Source organism: Oculina patagonica, chromosome 11, assembly GCF_052425735.1.
Source record: "Oculina patagonica isolate OP01 chromosome 11, crgOcupat, whole genome shotgun sequence".
In the NCBI taxonomy this organism is placed as follows: domain Eukaryota; kingdom Metazoa; phylum Cnidaria; class Anthozoa; order Scleractinia; family Oculinidae; genus Oculina; species Oculina patagonica.
The window spans coordinates 2,639,019-2,652,868 of NC_135768.1; the positions used below are offsets into that span (position 1 = coordinate 2,639,019).

At 39.6% G+C, this 13,850-nt stretch overlaps 1 protein-coding gene across 3 annotated transcripts; it reads right to left on the bottom strand.

The window, feature by feature from the left end:
• Window positions 1-214: 214 nt before the first annotated feature.
• LOC144630096 (transcription factor Sp9-like) lies at window positions 215-9,593 on the bottom strand. Of its 3 annotated transcripts, none has more exons than XM_078488381.1 (2): window positions 9,484-9,593; window positions 215-2,084 (listed from the first exon to the last, which is right to left on the bottom strand). In XM_078488381.1, the coding sequence occupies exon 2, from the start codon at window positions 2,040-2,042 to the stop codon at window positions 879-881; it is 1,164 nt and encodes a 387-aa protein (XP_078344507.1). In that variant the 5' UTR covers window positions 2,043-2,084; window positions 9,484-9,593; the 3' UTR covers window positions 215-878. The 3 variants fall into 3 exon arrangements, with proteins under 3 accessions (XP_078344507.1, XP_078344506.1, XP_078344505.1); XM_078488380.1 differs by lacking the exon at window positions 9,484-9,593 and adding an exon at window positions 3,872-4,260; XM_078488379.1 differs by lacking the exon at window positions 9,484-9,593 and adding an exon at window positions 2,217-3,451.
• Between the last annotated feature and the right edge of the window lie 4,257 nt (window positions 9,594-13,850).

Here is a 13,850-nt window from a genome sequence, read left to right on the forward strand (position 1 = left end):
CTGTAACTACTTTTCTGTGGGAAGCCATTTCAATTCCTTCACTGTTCGTGATCAGCTGATGGGAAACCATTTCAGTGCCCCGTCGAGGAACCCATTGTAGTGCTCACCGGGAACACAGGGTTTTACAAAAAGCTTCTAGTGTAACGATTATCTTTATAAATAATGGTACGTCGGTGTAATTTGCACTCGAAAAAGACATAAATTTGCAGATAACAAGACCAACAATCCATCTTCGTGTATTCACAGACAGACAACCCTTTCAATGATACAGTGCTCTCTTTAATTTAGTATCTTGAGGTTCAGCTTAGCTTCATAAGTTTTATGTACATTTCAATAGTAAATAAAGTGAATTTAGTTGTATCGGCTTGTTCAATTAAATAACTTCAAACATACAGCCTTTAAATACAATTGAACAAGGCTCGAAAATTTGTCATTTTCATAGCATATCAATGTTTTCTCTTTCACTCTCTCTCTGTCTCTCTTACACACAAACGAGGAATTTTTCTCTAACATATTGTTCTGTACACTAGACAATGTAAAGTCCTTCGAAAATGATTTGTCCTCAATCAGAATTGCACTCTTTCTTGCGGGTTTGAGACCGCCTGTCTGGCTAGTAAGAACCATATGTGTAACTGTATGAATCAATGAAACAAATTCTGAACTTGGAAATTTTATACCTCTGATTTCAGTTCCGAGCCGACGTCCGTCAGCCATGATATACATCGTTACTGTTAGATTCTCATCTAAGAGTTTGAAAAGGATTCAAGCGCTGGATTCACGATGAGAAGGCTTTCCTGTCGTGGAAAGAACATAATAGACTTTAGAGAAAAACATTTTATCATTAAATTCTTAATGTCTTACGCTTTGTCTCTGTCATACTACGCGATCTTGTTACTCTCGCCATTTTCAGATACGCTACAAGATCGTTCATTTTCGCCGCCGCTGTTAGCTTTCCCTTCCTCTTTTTCGTCCTTCTCCGAGTCTCCTTTCCTCACGGAATCATTATTATGTGTTTTTACGTGCTTGGCTAAGTGATCGCTCCGCATGAAACGTTTATTACAGATGGGGCAAGCGAATCGTTTCTCGCCAGTGTGCGTTCGTAAATGTCTCTGCAGTTCATCAGAGCGCGTGAAACGCTTCCCGCAAAACAACCAGTTACACACAAATGGCCTTTCGCCAGTATGCCAGCGGAGATGTGCTTTGAGATGTGAGGTTTTCCCGTACACTTTGCCGCAACCAGGAATGTGACAAATGTGTTGAGTTTTTTTCCTAAAAGGAGCACCGGCGGCGCTTAGTCTCTCGTTGTCTTGGCAGTTGGGACAGTCGCATGTCGCTCGACCCGTGTAGCGTCGAGTCGCTCTCGCGGCCACGCTCTGCGTCGACGGTAGCAAAGCTGGCGTCCCAGGGAAATAAGAAGGTCCATCTATGTACGTTGGCAGAGAAGCCTTCATAGGATCAGAGCCGAGGCAGGGAGGGGGGAGAAAGTGCGGATGGCTAGCCACGGAAACCGCAGCAGGAATTGGTAAACTTCCTGTGGAAAATTCGTGCGGCAATCCAGTAAAATGACTCAGTGTTGGGTGAAAAGTGCTGCCTGAAACGGCTTGATCTAGCCACGGGGAGTTACTGTGTACCTCCCAGAACGCCTGCCGCGCTGAAGCCTGTGTGTGAGGCTCCAGAGGAGGTTTAAACCATGGCGAGCTGTCGTACGGATGAGGCATACGCGGTGGGTACATCGACGCATCAACTGAGGCTGAATGAACGCGGCTAGCCGAGGCTATAGCTAGTGGATCTGTGAGTGAATTATGTCCTGACGAATAAATTGGGTTGGCTAGAAAGCTCTCATGGTTCTGAGCGCTTAAAGACTCGCTAGTAGGCATAAAGGCTGAGGGCAGATTTGAATACAACGCACCGTCAGCCGGCCTTCCTCGCTGCAGAGGCAGTGAAGTTGGTTGTTTCCAGTGGTAGAAACCTTTTGCCATAGTCACGTCAGCTACCGGTGGTGGGCTTTGCTGTCCTATCCTGCTGCAAGTCGCTGCTAGCATCGCAAGAGGTGTGAATCTGTTATCTGTCGGTGTCCCCGGTTCCTGAAATAAGTACAAAACGAATGTGTACAGCGTCAAACAGAGCGTATTAACGCGCGCGCGGTGTCCATGTAATCAGCTTAAACTTACTAATCAAATCACGCTAAATTCCTGTACAAATACAACGGAACGAACCTGACGAAAGAACCCCCTGATCATAGAACTTCAGCTCGGGCCTAGTCGGGGCTGTTTTGCGTTCTATTTTGGTCGAGAAATTCAGGAGCACTTTGTACGCCCCACGAGTTTGAAATGGACTGTTGATTTAATTCAGCCAAAACCCCAAGTACGCAGTCTTTTAAGATGCCGCCACTCTTGTTTACAACCAATCAGGAGAACAGAAGGGCCGTTCATGACACAATGTGATTGAATGATAGGGATTTGTTGATATATAATAAGTTTCTCCAAATGGAACCATTATTCGCAACCAATCCATACTAACAATGCAAAAGCCTACAGGCGGGCGTCGGAGCGAGATTTTGCGCCCGACAAAATGTTGACAATAATTACAGCTAGTCGAAACGCATCCAGCTGCATTGACCGAAAACTCGAGTCCTGCCACTTCACACCTCTCGATTGGAATCGGAAACCATAATTGTTTCAATTGCAAATCCTTTACAATACGGCGTAAGTTTTTGTATAAAGTTCACTCTCGCGCGCTGTGTTGGGTGTCATGCGAGCCATATCTGATGTAGAAGTATTGGAAATAAAACTGTTGCTGTTTTTGTCGAAAGATTCTCGCGATATACATGCAGGCCAGTGGGTGGCACGGATTTGAACGGGGGCGTTTTTTAGTTGAGAAAGGGGGCGGTCGAGGGCTGTTCAATAAATATGATGCTATAAAGACATAGCACTTACGTCTACTGATCCGTGCATAAGGTTGAAAACCTGCCCAATGTTTTGACGTCGAGCAAAACCTGCTTTTCTCACAACCTAAATTCGAGCGCACTAGCTACCCAGGTGCCGGAACAGGTCTTAAATCGCAGCAACTTTGTCCTTTTAAAAATCTCCCAGCGTAATCCGGCATTGCGATTAACTCAGAGGGATGTATTAATCTGTTCTTGTTTTTAGATGTGATTTTCAGGGCGTCGGAGCTAATTGTTTTGTAACTAGCAAGGACGTAATTGTTGTTTCAAAGTGATGCACTGGATAAAACTCGCAAAAATGTCACCAAATCTAATTTTCTTGTCTGCCCCGTGAACTGACGTTTTCCCTTGTTCTTTAATTTCTATCTGCGGGGTTTCTCGTAAGATTATAACTTTCTAATGGGTTTGTATAAATGGCGAATGTTTCGACACTGTATGTGGTTTTTCTTAAAGCGGATTTCCCGCAGAGAAGCGCTTTACCAAAGACATACTGCAATTATAAGCACTACTAAGCTTGTTTATAATGTACGTGTATATATTCACCTACAACCAGCCGAAATAATAACACGATACAAAATTAATCCCCTTCAATAAATCCGAGACGTCTGAACAAATAGGAAAATTTTCTAAAATAGAAAATGAGAGAGTCGTGACGCATTTTTCAATAAGAACTCTAGATTCCGAGGAAAATAACAAAAACATCACAAATGTGTGTTACTTTGCCTCCGTGCGGTATACGTATTGTGTTACTAACAAAGTTTGGTGAGCCAAGATTTGCGTAACCTTTTAACAAACCGACACTACTTTGATCTCTAACTTCACAATTCCAAACGACCGCATTTGCAAGTAACGTTTGTAAAGAGTGATTTGTTTAGTGCTCGCTAGAAATACTGAATAAAGGTACGAGCGGATTTTGAACTTTCATACCTGAGTGATGATCAAAGAAGTCCCGCCGGGTTGTGATTGCAACGATTTAGAAAACGATGAAATGGGTTAACACAGGCGTTTTTCCAGTTCGCCACCCCTTGTGTTGAATTTGCCGTTCCTTCTTTGCCCCTATCGGCTGATATTTGCCTTTTGGCTTAGGAGCTCCAACGTTGTACACACACGCAAGGAAAATATTGAGCTATCAGGCGTGGTTTGCGAAATTATCTATGGCCTTAAAAACTGATAGATTTAATTAGAAGCCTTTTGATGTACCGCTCTCTGATTGACGCGCCGTCTGTAAAGAGTGTGCATCAACTGCCCCGCTCACAATAAATCACACCTACAATTTAAATGTGTGATAAGGATTCCAGCTGTAGGCCTGCATTAAATCGAACGAGCGCATTGTTCTAGCGGAGGAGCCGAGACGCATAATAGAGGCAGCGATTTGGAGGGTCAACTTGCCTAAGGCCCCGACTTTAAGTGTTAATTATAGGGAATGTTAAAAACTCTTCCAGCTACGGTCATATTACCGGCTTGTTCAAATTTGAGTGCAAATTGCAATGGTACGCCCCCTCTTCATAGGCGCTTGACAGTCAAAGAGATTAAACTACTGCGGGCAATCTGTCCGAGAACTTTGAAGTTTTCTTTATAGCATCGATTGAAGTTTGCACCAGGCGCGCGTTCTTGTTGTTTTTTGATCGACAAGCCGTGGTTACGCGGGCATTTGACTGGGTTTCTATTGTTTGTAAACTTTGCCTTGTCTGTCACAGCCGATAAAAATCTGGTGTAAATTAACTTCACTGCTAGCGTGCGGTGTAGAAATCTTAGCTAACCCCTTGCCCCAAACTAGAAACGGTCGGTGCGTGTTCGGTTCCGCTGGATGTTAAACACGGTTTTAACAAGATATCTTTTAAATTAGAAAGGTAAACGCATGTATTTACATAACATTTTGTACGTGTTAATAGAGTTGTTTATACTAAGAGTGTTTACATTTCTCCTGCCGCCACAAGCATATTCGCTAATGGAATTAGGAAACACATTTTGGCTTAGGGGTGTTTTAATTGTCATACATTCTGTCGAGAGGATTTTTAGTCTCCGTGTATCAAAAAATATCGCCCAAAAATCGGGTTAATGACAGCCAATTTCGATTTCGCCTTTTGAAGAAAGCTTCTAGTGATTCTTTTGTTATTTTCCGCTTTCACACTTTCGATTTCAAAAGAAAGGGAGTTATTACAACTAAAACCCCTAGAATTGAATTCAATCTTTCTAATCTACACTTAAGGTGCGGCATGAATTAAACATCGCTATTTGACTGCACGTGGACTTTAGAAAATAGCCGACAGGGTAGATTTCAGTTGGCCTAACTCAAAGCGCTGCTAACAAAAGAGCTAATTAAATCAAGTACACATTGCTTGTAGTTGTGCTCGTGTTTATTTGCTTTTCTATTAAAAACCGCCAAAGAGTTCATCTGGACAAACTGCCTTAAAATCACAACCCCCGCTGAGCTTACATAAACTTTTTTTTTGCGAATTGCTTTCTTTTCACTTCCGAAGTTAAGTCAAAGTATAAAAACTCAAACCTTAAACATGACCGCAGCAGGCGTTACCGGTCTGAAAAAATACACGAGTGTTTCAACAAAAAAAATCTGTTCACCCCAATTTCCTTTTTAGCCACAATTTTATTTATTGATCGATGCGCGAAGGGCATCTTTCAAACCCTTACATCATTTGAATCTTTATGTGCTCTATATCGATTTTAACATGCACTTAAAAACTTAAAAGGAAAAGAAATTTACGAATGGTTTGCCAGTAGCAATTTCAAGTCTTTGTCAATGCATTGTGGTTAGATAGTGTTTCGATTTTGATGGCTTAAGGGGCTGAGAAAAAGTCCTACAATAAAGTAATTTTTAAAACGCTCCAGAATATAACGTCTTTCAAAAAAAAACGTGGCCCTTTGAAGTTTAAATTGTAGAGGGAAACCCATTGATTACACTTCACTCGTGGTCCCGTGGAAAACGGTCGCGTTTTAACCTACAAACACAGATCGGTTTGATAAACTTAATTGTTATTTGCTTTGTTAGTCTGATAAGAAAACGCTTCCCTGCTGAGCTTCTGAGAAACCTAAAAAAGAGGACAGTTGGTTGAAAAACAAAAAGATTTATTTCAACACTGCGACGAAGATAAAATCGTCGAGCTGAACAAGTTTATATGTGACGTTCCACACGATCCAATTAATGTTTTAGTAGTTTAAAAATTCGCCGCGCGTTTACTGAAAAATTTTGGTCTTTGTGTTACTTCAGGAAACGCTCGGTGTTTGCTGAAATTCTGATTTCCTGACAGCACACAGCGACAGGAAAAACTTTTCATAACAAACGATAAACACTGAAAGATCTTTTCAAACTCACAGGTTGGCCTGAAAACCGCTGCGATATTTGTTTATTTTTTCATTAACAATGTATTTGCGTTTTATTTGTTCCAAGTGTTTACTGAAGCCGGCAAAGATTTTTTTCTGGCAACTTTTGTAGCCTGCTCATTATTAGACAAGCAAGAACTTCATCTCGGATACCAAAGTTATCTTTTTATTCACGAAAGCCGAACAGAATTAAACCTAACGAAACTACCACGGGCCGGAAAACATGGTTTTGATTGCCGCTGGAAATTTCTAACATCTGTGAATAAAATGACAGCTATAAATCAAACAGGAAACACCGCGATTCTGTGATTTATATGAATAATTTTGACGACTGACGAATTGATAAATCTTTCGACTTGTAATTTTATAATTCTGGGCTTATTTTTGACTTCAATGTCGCCGGCATCGAAATTATATTTTAGGGTCGTGCAGTTCTCTTTGATATCGAAGTTCTATTGTTTATCAGGACACTTTACTCTTGTTGACACCTGCTTTAGCTAAAATTTTCTATTGTTCGAGAATTCGGGGCCATGCCCTCTAGAAAGGCCTTTTTCCCACCAAAGTAACATATGGTTAGTTAGGGGCGGAAAAAAGGAAGATATTGTTCCAGTTCACATGGTTCTTATACGTCCAGAGTTGGTTTTAACCAGACCCTTGAACTGCACTCGAGCGCTAAAAGCACTTTTACTATAGTACCTGTTTCATCCGGTGGATTTTAAGTGATGGAACACCAGGCGAAGTTACGGAATGCCGCCCAATGAAGATGTTTTCTATTCAGGGTTCTGACAAACTGCCGGGCAGTTTATGAAACTAGAACCTGCTTGCTTTTGTGTTGAATAAAGGGATGAGTCGCCCTCGATTTTACCGTGTCTTTTTGATGGCACTTTCAGATTCCCGTAGTGTTTCACTTTGATTTTTGTGGGGATTTTTTTAAGGGGCGAATATTTAGGTCATGTCCATCGCAGGAACTACCAGCTGCCTTTTCTAATTTAGTCTTGTTACAATAAACTCGGGTAATTCAGAAAATAGGGCGTGCTCGCGCAAACTAAGGAATGAAAGCCAATTAAGGGTTGAAGCCCGTACTTTGTTCGGAAAGCGGTACGAATTAAGGGCCCTTAACTCAAGTGGCGCTTTCAAAATGAACTTAACAACTTTTTTGCCTAATAGTTAAAGCTTTCGTTAAGTTAATTTGGGGGCAGATACCTTTATTTCGCCTATTGATGATGTCAAAGTAAAGGCCTCCATTAGCTGGGAACCCACCTGTAGTAAAAAGGGTATTTATGAATCGCACTGGCATGGAAATATAAGAAGTGAAATTTTTAACAATTACACCAGCCTGTTTTTTTACTGATTTTAACTTAACGCCGCCGTGTTAATTGTGAGCTCGTTTTAAGTGGAATTTTCTAAACGTTTGCTTGTTTATGATGAGTAAATATAAACACACACTATTTTGTTAACGCTGACTGTAATGCTAATTAACGCAAGCTTTGATTCGAAGCCACACGCAGGATTCTTTTCAGGCCCTTGTTTAAATTGTGATTTTGGTGGTGTGTTTTCTCCCAAAACTAACTAGTATTGTGTCTGTAGTTTTTAGTTATGTCTTCTCTTTTAAGGAAAGGCCTCGGGAAATGTCTGAATACCTTTAAATTTAGCTAGTCCCTTTCAAATTCAAAATAATAACTTTAACGACCAAATAATTTTTTTGCAACCTTAAAACTGTCGATCGGTTTCGCGCAAGTTACGGAGTGTCTTTTAAACACCCCCAACTGAAAGTACAAACTGCTTTTTGTTCTCGACTTTTCCAGCGCTTGGCGATTTTAATTAAAAAACGAGTTCAACAAGCTTTTTACAGAGCGCTTTTAAGGTTCGAAAGTAACTTGATCCGAGCGGCGGGAAACAAATTAGTAAAACACTAACATAAATTACCACATGTGGCGCTAGAAAAGTGATGCTTTTACGCGGAAAACGAGACTCGCCAACATGGTGGCGGTTTAGAAAAATCGGGGGACTTACAGGTGCTGTTTGCACCTAAATTGCATAACTTAAAACATCCAACCCACTGAACAAATTCACTTATAAACCAAGAATGAGGAATTTGATTCACCGATAAAATATTTTTTTTTCGAGTCTCTCCGGCATTGTTTCCTCGAAACTGTATTGCCTTTGGGATTAGTGGTTACGCTGTGAATGAAGGAGACATGTTTTAAAAAATTTGTTAACTTTTTTTAATGTATGTGACGAAGAATCATTTAGCGAAGTAATCGAAGCCGTGTTAACTTGTTAACACGATACGATAAATTTGGCGCCGCGTGGTTAATTGAAAAAAAGCTCGGCTTGAATTAAAACAACGCTCTTGCTATTTTTGCACTGAAAATATTTAACTCTCGTATTACTAACCGTGATGAAAATAAAAGCAAAGATTTTCCAAACTCTCGCATGAAGTTTTCAATGTGAAAGACTAGTTAAGGATTTAAACATTTCACACTACGTTGAAGATTGTTAAACACCATGCGTTTTTTCTAAAAACTACCGATAAAAGAGACACAAAACTGGGCATGAGGATGTTTCGATATTTTTTAACGCAAACTTTTTTCAAATGATATAAATTTGTTCCGACGTATAAACAGCGCGAAACAAGGAACCAAGTTAATTGCCGTGAATCCCACAAGTGAAATGGATAAGTGGGAGTTTGAAGCCGGAATTTTCTAGCAACCTTCTTCCGCAAACTAATTAGTCAACACTTATAAATAGCAGCAAAAGTGAAATAATATGTAAATAAATTTCGAGCTCAGCTACATCTAAAAAATCTATGCGAAAACAGGACGACTAGAAACCTCAAAAGGTAGGATATTTAAGCTTACGTGCAGTGACCGGCAAATTTGAACATAAAAAATATTGCAACTTGTCCGCGAACAAGCAAACGTTTGCGATTAGTTGAACAAGAAGGCAGCAAAATTCAAAACGGAAAAAGAATTTTAAGTGTCTCGGCAGAGTTAAGGATTTAGATCTTTGCCGAGAAGTAAAAACTCCATGGTAACTCTTAGTTTTCCGATCAGATCATCTACAAGTTGTTCTTTTAAACGGCGCTTGTTTTCACAAACATAAGGGGAGGGACACAACAAATAGCGACTTCCGATCGAGTCGATCATCTCAGCTCGGTGCATCCCAAAACAGGACAGCATTAAGACTAGCTTTCATACCTTTCAAAAGAGTCAGGAGATGTACAAAAATCACTCGCCCCTCGAAGGCTTGGAGGAGGTGTCGATGGTACTTCGTTGTCAAAGAAGCTACTGGTCGAGACTGCGCCCTCTCCTCTTAGACAAAAAGGACTACGTTGACCCGTAGCTTGCTAGCCACGCCCCCCGCCCCTACCTGCTTGTCATTCAAGTGTCTTGTAATCAAGTAAGAGAATGCAAATCAATAACAAGACGCTTTAAACTGGTTTCCCTAGTCATGATGTCAATATGTATCTGTAGAAAGCGCTGATGTCAAGTTGAGAAATAATCATGCACTTCTCCTTAGCTTTCCATGGTTCAATGAAATCAAGGTCGTTTCATATATTCGATGACATCAGATTTTTGTACATGCGAAAAGATTGCATGTAGGATTTTAAAAATTCACATGCAAGAAACTGTCAAAGTTTTACAGGTTTTTCGGTGGGAAGTTGAATCGATACTAGTCAAATATTGCCATCGTGTGACGGTCATTGAATCAAGTTAGCTTGTATGTTTGTTTGGTTTTTTCCGCGATCTTTTTTCACGAACGTTTGGGATCTCTACGATGCTAAACCCTAACAGTGGAAGTTCTTGACTGTTCATGAAATATTTGTGGTAGGCTCGTTCGTTCCTAAAAGCATTTTCTGGACAATTTTCAATTCTGAATTTCTCAGATAAATTGGCTTATATTATCAATGTTATCATTTGTGAGTCGTTTCTTCATAAATCACTAGGGGCCTCCCCACGCCGAAAAAAAATTAAATTTTTTTAAAGAGTGTAACTTTCCGCTGTATAATAAGCTTACTGTTACAGCTTTTAATTCGGTGAATTTTTCGAGAAGTTGCATAAAAATGTATAATGAAAAGCAGAAAGCAGCGTTTAGCTCGAGTTAGCGCCGGGATCCCGTTTAAAAAAAGGGGAAGTACACTTTTATTTTTAAAGTAGTTTCTGATAATTAAAACTATTACTGAAACAGTCCCGCGATTCTTTGTTTTATTTTGTGCTTAATGTATTTTTGTATATGATTTTCTTTACTTATTGAAGGACGTGTTTTTCTGTCTAGCAATATTTATTTATCGTTGAAATTAAAATGGAGAACTAAAGTAAATCGGCTCTGTTGTCAAAGTGTTGATCAATTTACTCTGTAAACTAATAAAGCTTCAAAGGAACTGATATATATCTGTAATTGAATTTGTCGTAAGTTAATCGGAAACTGGAAACTCAAGCGAAAGATACTGAATATAAAGGGTTTGTTTGGATTTTCGAAGTGAGGAATCTTATCGATAAAATTTAAACCGCGTTATTGGACTCTGGGTCCAGCGGAACGGGTTCGAGAGTTTATGGGGTCATTGCGTGGTGTTCTTGAGCAAAACACATTACTCTCACAGTGCCTCTCTTAACCCAGGTGTATAAATGGGTACTGGCGAATTCCGACTACTGGGGTTAACCCTAAGATGGACTAGCATACCATTCAAGGGGAGGAGAAATACTCCTAGTCGCTTAATCGGCTACGGAAACCGAGATAAGCTTCGGCAGTGTGGGCCATTTGGCTCGAGTGCGACTTATAAGCTTATTGGTGATTGATTGTTCGGACTCAACTCCATAAAATTAATATATTACCCTCCTTGTTGAACAAACTGACCAATAAATGGAATATTTTGTGGTGCTGTTATGATTAATGATTGTTTTGAAAGTCCATAAATCGTGCACAAATTTTAACAACAGCTTCGACCATGTGCTTGAAAAAAGCTATTGAGATGAATTATATTTTTTTTATCTCTCCTCCATCAAAACTTGGATACATCCGTATTATATTTTGTGGATTTTTTGCTAACCATATAAAATAAATGACTCAATTATTCGGGCGTCTGGACGGTTTGAGATGTGTATTAACATATCAGCTGCCATTTAAATTTGAGCAATTTGTCTGTTTTCGTTTTAAATTAGAGCAATTTAGTATCTGTTGTTGTGAGTTAAAATTTGGGCCATTTGCCATTTCGCTCGGTGTCTTTTGTCTGGCTGTCTAACTTGAGTCTTTACACGTTTTTATGCTTTTTAGGAATTATGGCGTAGAGTATATTTCTTCCTGAATTGTAATACCGTAGCAAAACGATTGAAAATAAACGGCTTCATAAGATAATACCCAAGGTGTCATTTGCTAAATACTGCAGCGGGGCAAATAAGAGACACTTTGACAATGAATCGCCGCTGCCGTTGTTAATTTAGCAGCTTTGCATCTCTGTTTAAGTCTGTTTTTTTTCAATTCTGCAGCGGAGTTTATAAATATAAGAATATCGTACTAACATACAGTTTATTTATTTATCGGTGATTTAATGGAGTGAGATTTCCTACTGCACGGGAAAAGTGATCATTAGTGCCGTTAAATCGCACAAATGTGATAATTGGTCCGCAAACGAGCTTCGCTCATACAATGCCGTGAAAATGGTTAATTTTGTTGTTTTGAAGTTTTATTTGACGGAAGACGCCGCCTGTCCTTGGACCAAAACCACAAATTAATTTACAATTCACTTAAGGCAATACGGAAGAAAAAAAATCCGCAAACAAATTTACCAGTGGCAAACATATAATTCAGATGTATCCGTTTTAAGTTGAGTTGTTTTTCTTATGAGCAGATGTTTTCTTAGTGCAAACCATGTGGAAAAATATAGATTCTGTTTGTTCAGTTTCAAGTGTGCCATATTCATTAGAGAATCCGCCTTAACTGACCCTGTCTTTTCTCTGTGTAAATTATAATTAACCGAGTTTTTGTTTAAATTATTAATGGCTTCCAAAGAAGTTAGAAAATACATCAATTAACGACTTCTAACAATAGAAAGCGGGCAATTTTGTCGCGGCTTCGAAAGTCCATCTCCTCGCAAACGCGGAAGCGCGCTTCTTGAAAAACAAAAGTATCAAATTACGGAAAGTAGAAATATACCTCAGCATACTTAATTGCTTTGCCTTAGACACACGGAAACACATTTTCGACTCGCTGAGCTCAAAGAGAAAACTTTTATTTGCTAAATGAACACGCTAAATGCTCAGTTATAAATGCCATAAACTTTTTTTAAGTGAGGTGGTCTTGAAAAATTGCCAACTATCCCGTTTAACTGGTGTGCCCCTGGGTAAGGTTTCACTAAAAGAAGGAATAAATATGCGGCGACTTCAAGTCTCTTTCTAAAAAAGGGATCTTAATGACTTTTTGTTTAACTGGCAAAACAACAGTGTCAAATTCTTTCCAAAATGTTTAAAACTTCGGGCTTAAGCTGACCTTCGCAGCCCTGTGGTTTACTCCTATGCATTAAAAACACTAATCTTCTGCACGCAAGCTTAAAGCTGTTTTTGTTGGCTTTATCTTTGACGAAAAATAGTAGTAAAGCTAGTTGCTTCAGTTAACCATTTCAAAATAAATATAGTTAGTGCATTTAAAGGTATCATGGTTGTTAAAAACTGATGCTGAAATAATCAAATGCAATTGGGGTGGGAATACTCGGATACATTAGCTGTTCAAGCTTCTCTACAAATCCGAGTGTAAATAATGTATTCAAGTTCAAGTACCGTAGAATTCCGGTTATAAGCCCTGGGCTTATACAACTTCGTAAGGGGTTTTGGGTGGGCTCATAAGCGGAGGGGCTTATATTCGGGAGGGCTTATAAGCGGAAGGAAAAGAACGTTTCAAAACGAGCCACGGGAGTGTTGACGACAATACGTTTTAAAGTTAAAAACACATAATAAAGCAACATTTAGCCCTATTCAGTACTGTCATCTGGTAGAGGGGGGCTTATATCCGGGGGGGGGCTTATAACCGGATGTATTTTTTTGTTTCCAGAATGATGGGCCTATAACCGGGGGGGGGGCTTATAACCGGAATTCTACGGTATATCTAGGAGGAAACTGACTTAAGTTGAATACTTGAAATATTCTATGAACTTTAACTTTTATGTTTATAAAGGCCGAGGAAAGGAAGCCGGGCTTATTGACACGCGTGGACCTCAATCATCCATTTTGCTCCGACGAATGACTGGCTAACGCTCGAAACATCGTCAGCGCAGCTTTCAAAATTAGCTTTATGGCGGTCAATTTACCTTTATTAATTTCAAGTTGGTAATTAGCTGTGTTTCATTTGCTTCGGTTCCGCAATGAACTGTCATAAAGAAAAAACATAAAAGAAAAACTAAAGCGGAACTCCTCAATTCGGAACCTTTGAATTCGGAAATTTTAAAAGGAATCTCTAAAAAGGTCCAAAATTTCGCTTTTTGGGGCGTGGCTTGAACTCATTTTCACCAGGGAGGACGAGAAAAAAAAATTCCTCCTAATATTTTTTCGATTCAATACCCTAAAGGTCCCTGGAT

Excerpts from the sequence above, each read along its gene's own strand:
- LOC144630096 (XM_078488379.1), bottom strand. The coding sequence starts at position 2,240 with ATGATCAGGGGGTTCTTTCGTCAG. Across the intron at positions 2,085-2,216 it reads TCAGGGGGTTCTTTCGTCAG|GAACCGGGGACACCGACAGA; the intron begins GTTCGTTCCGTT and ends TACTTATTTCAG.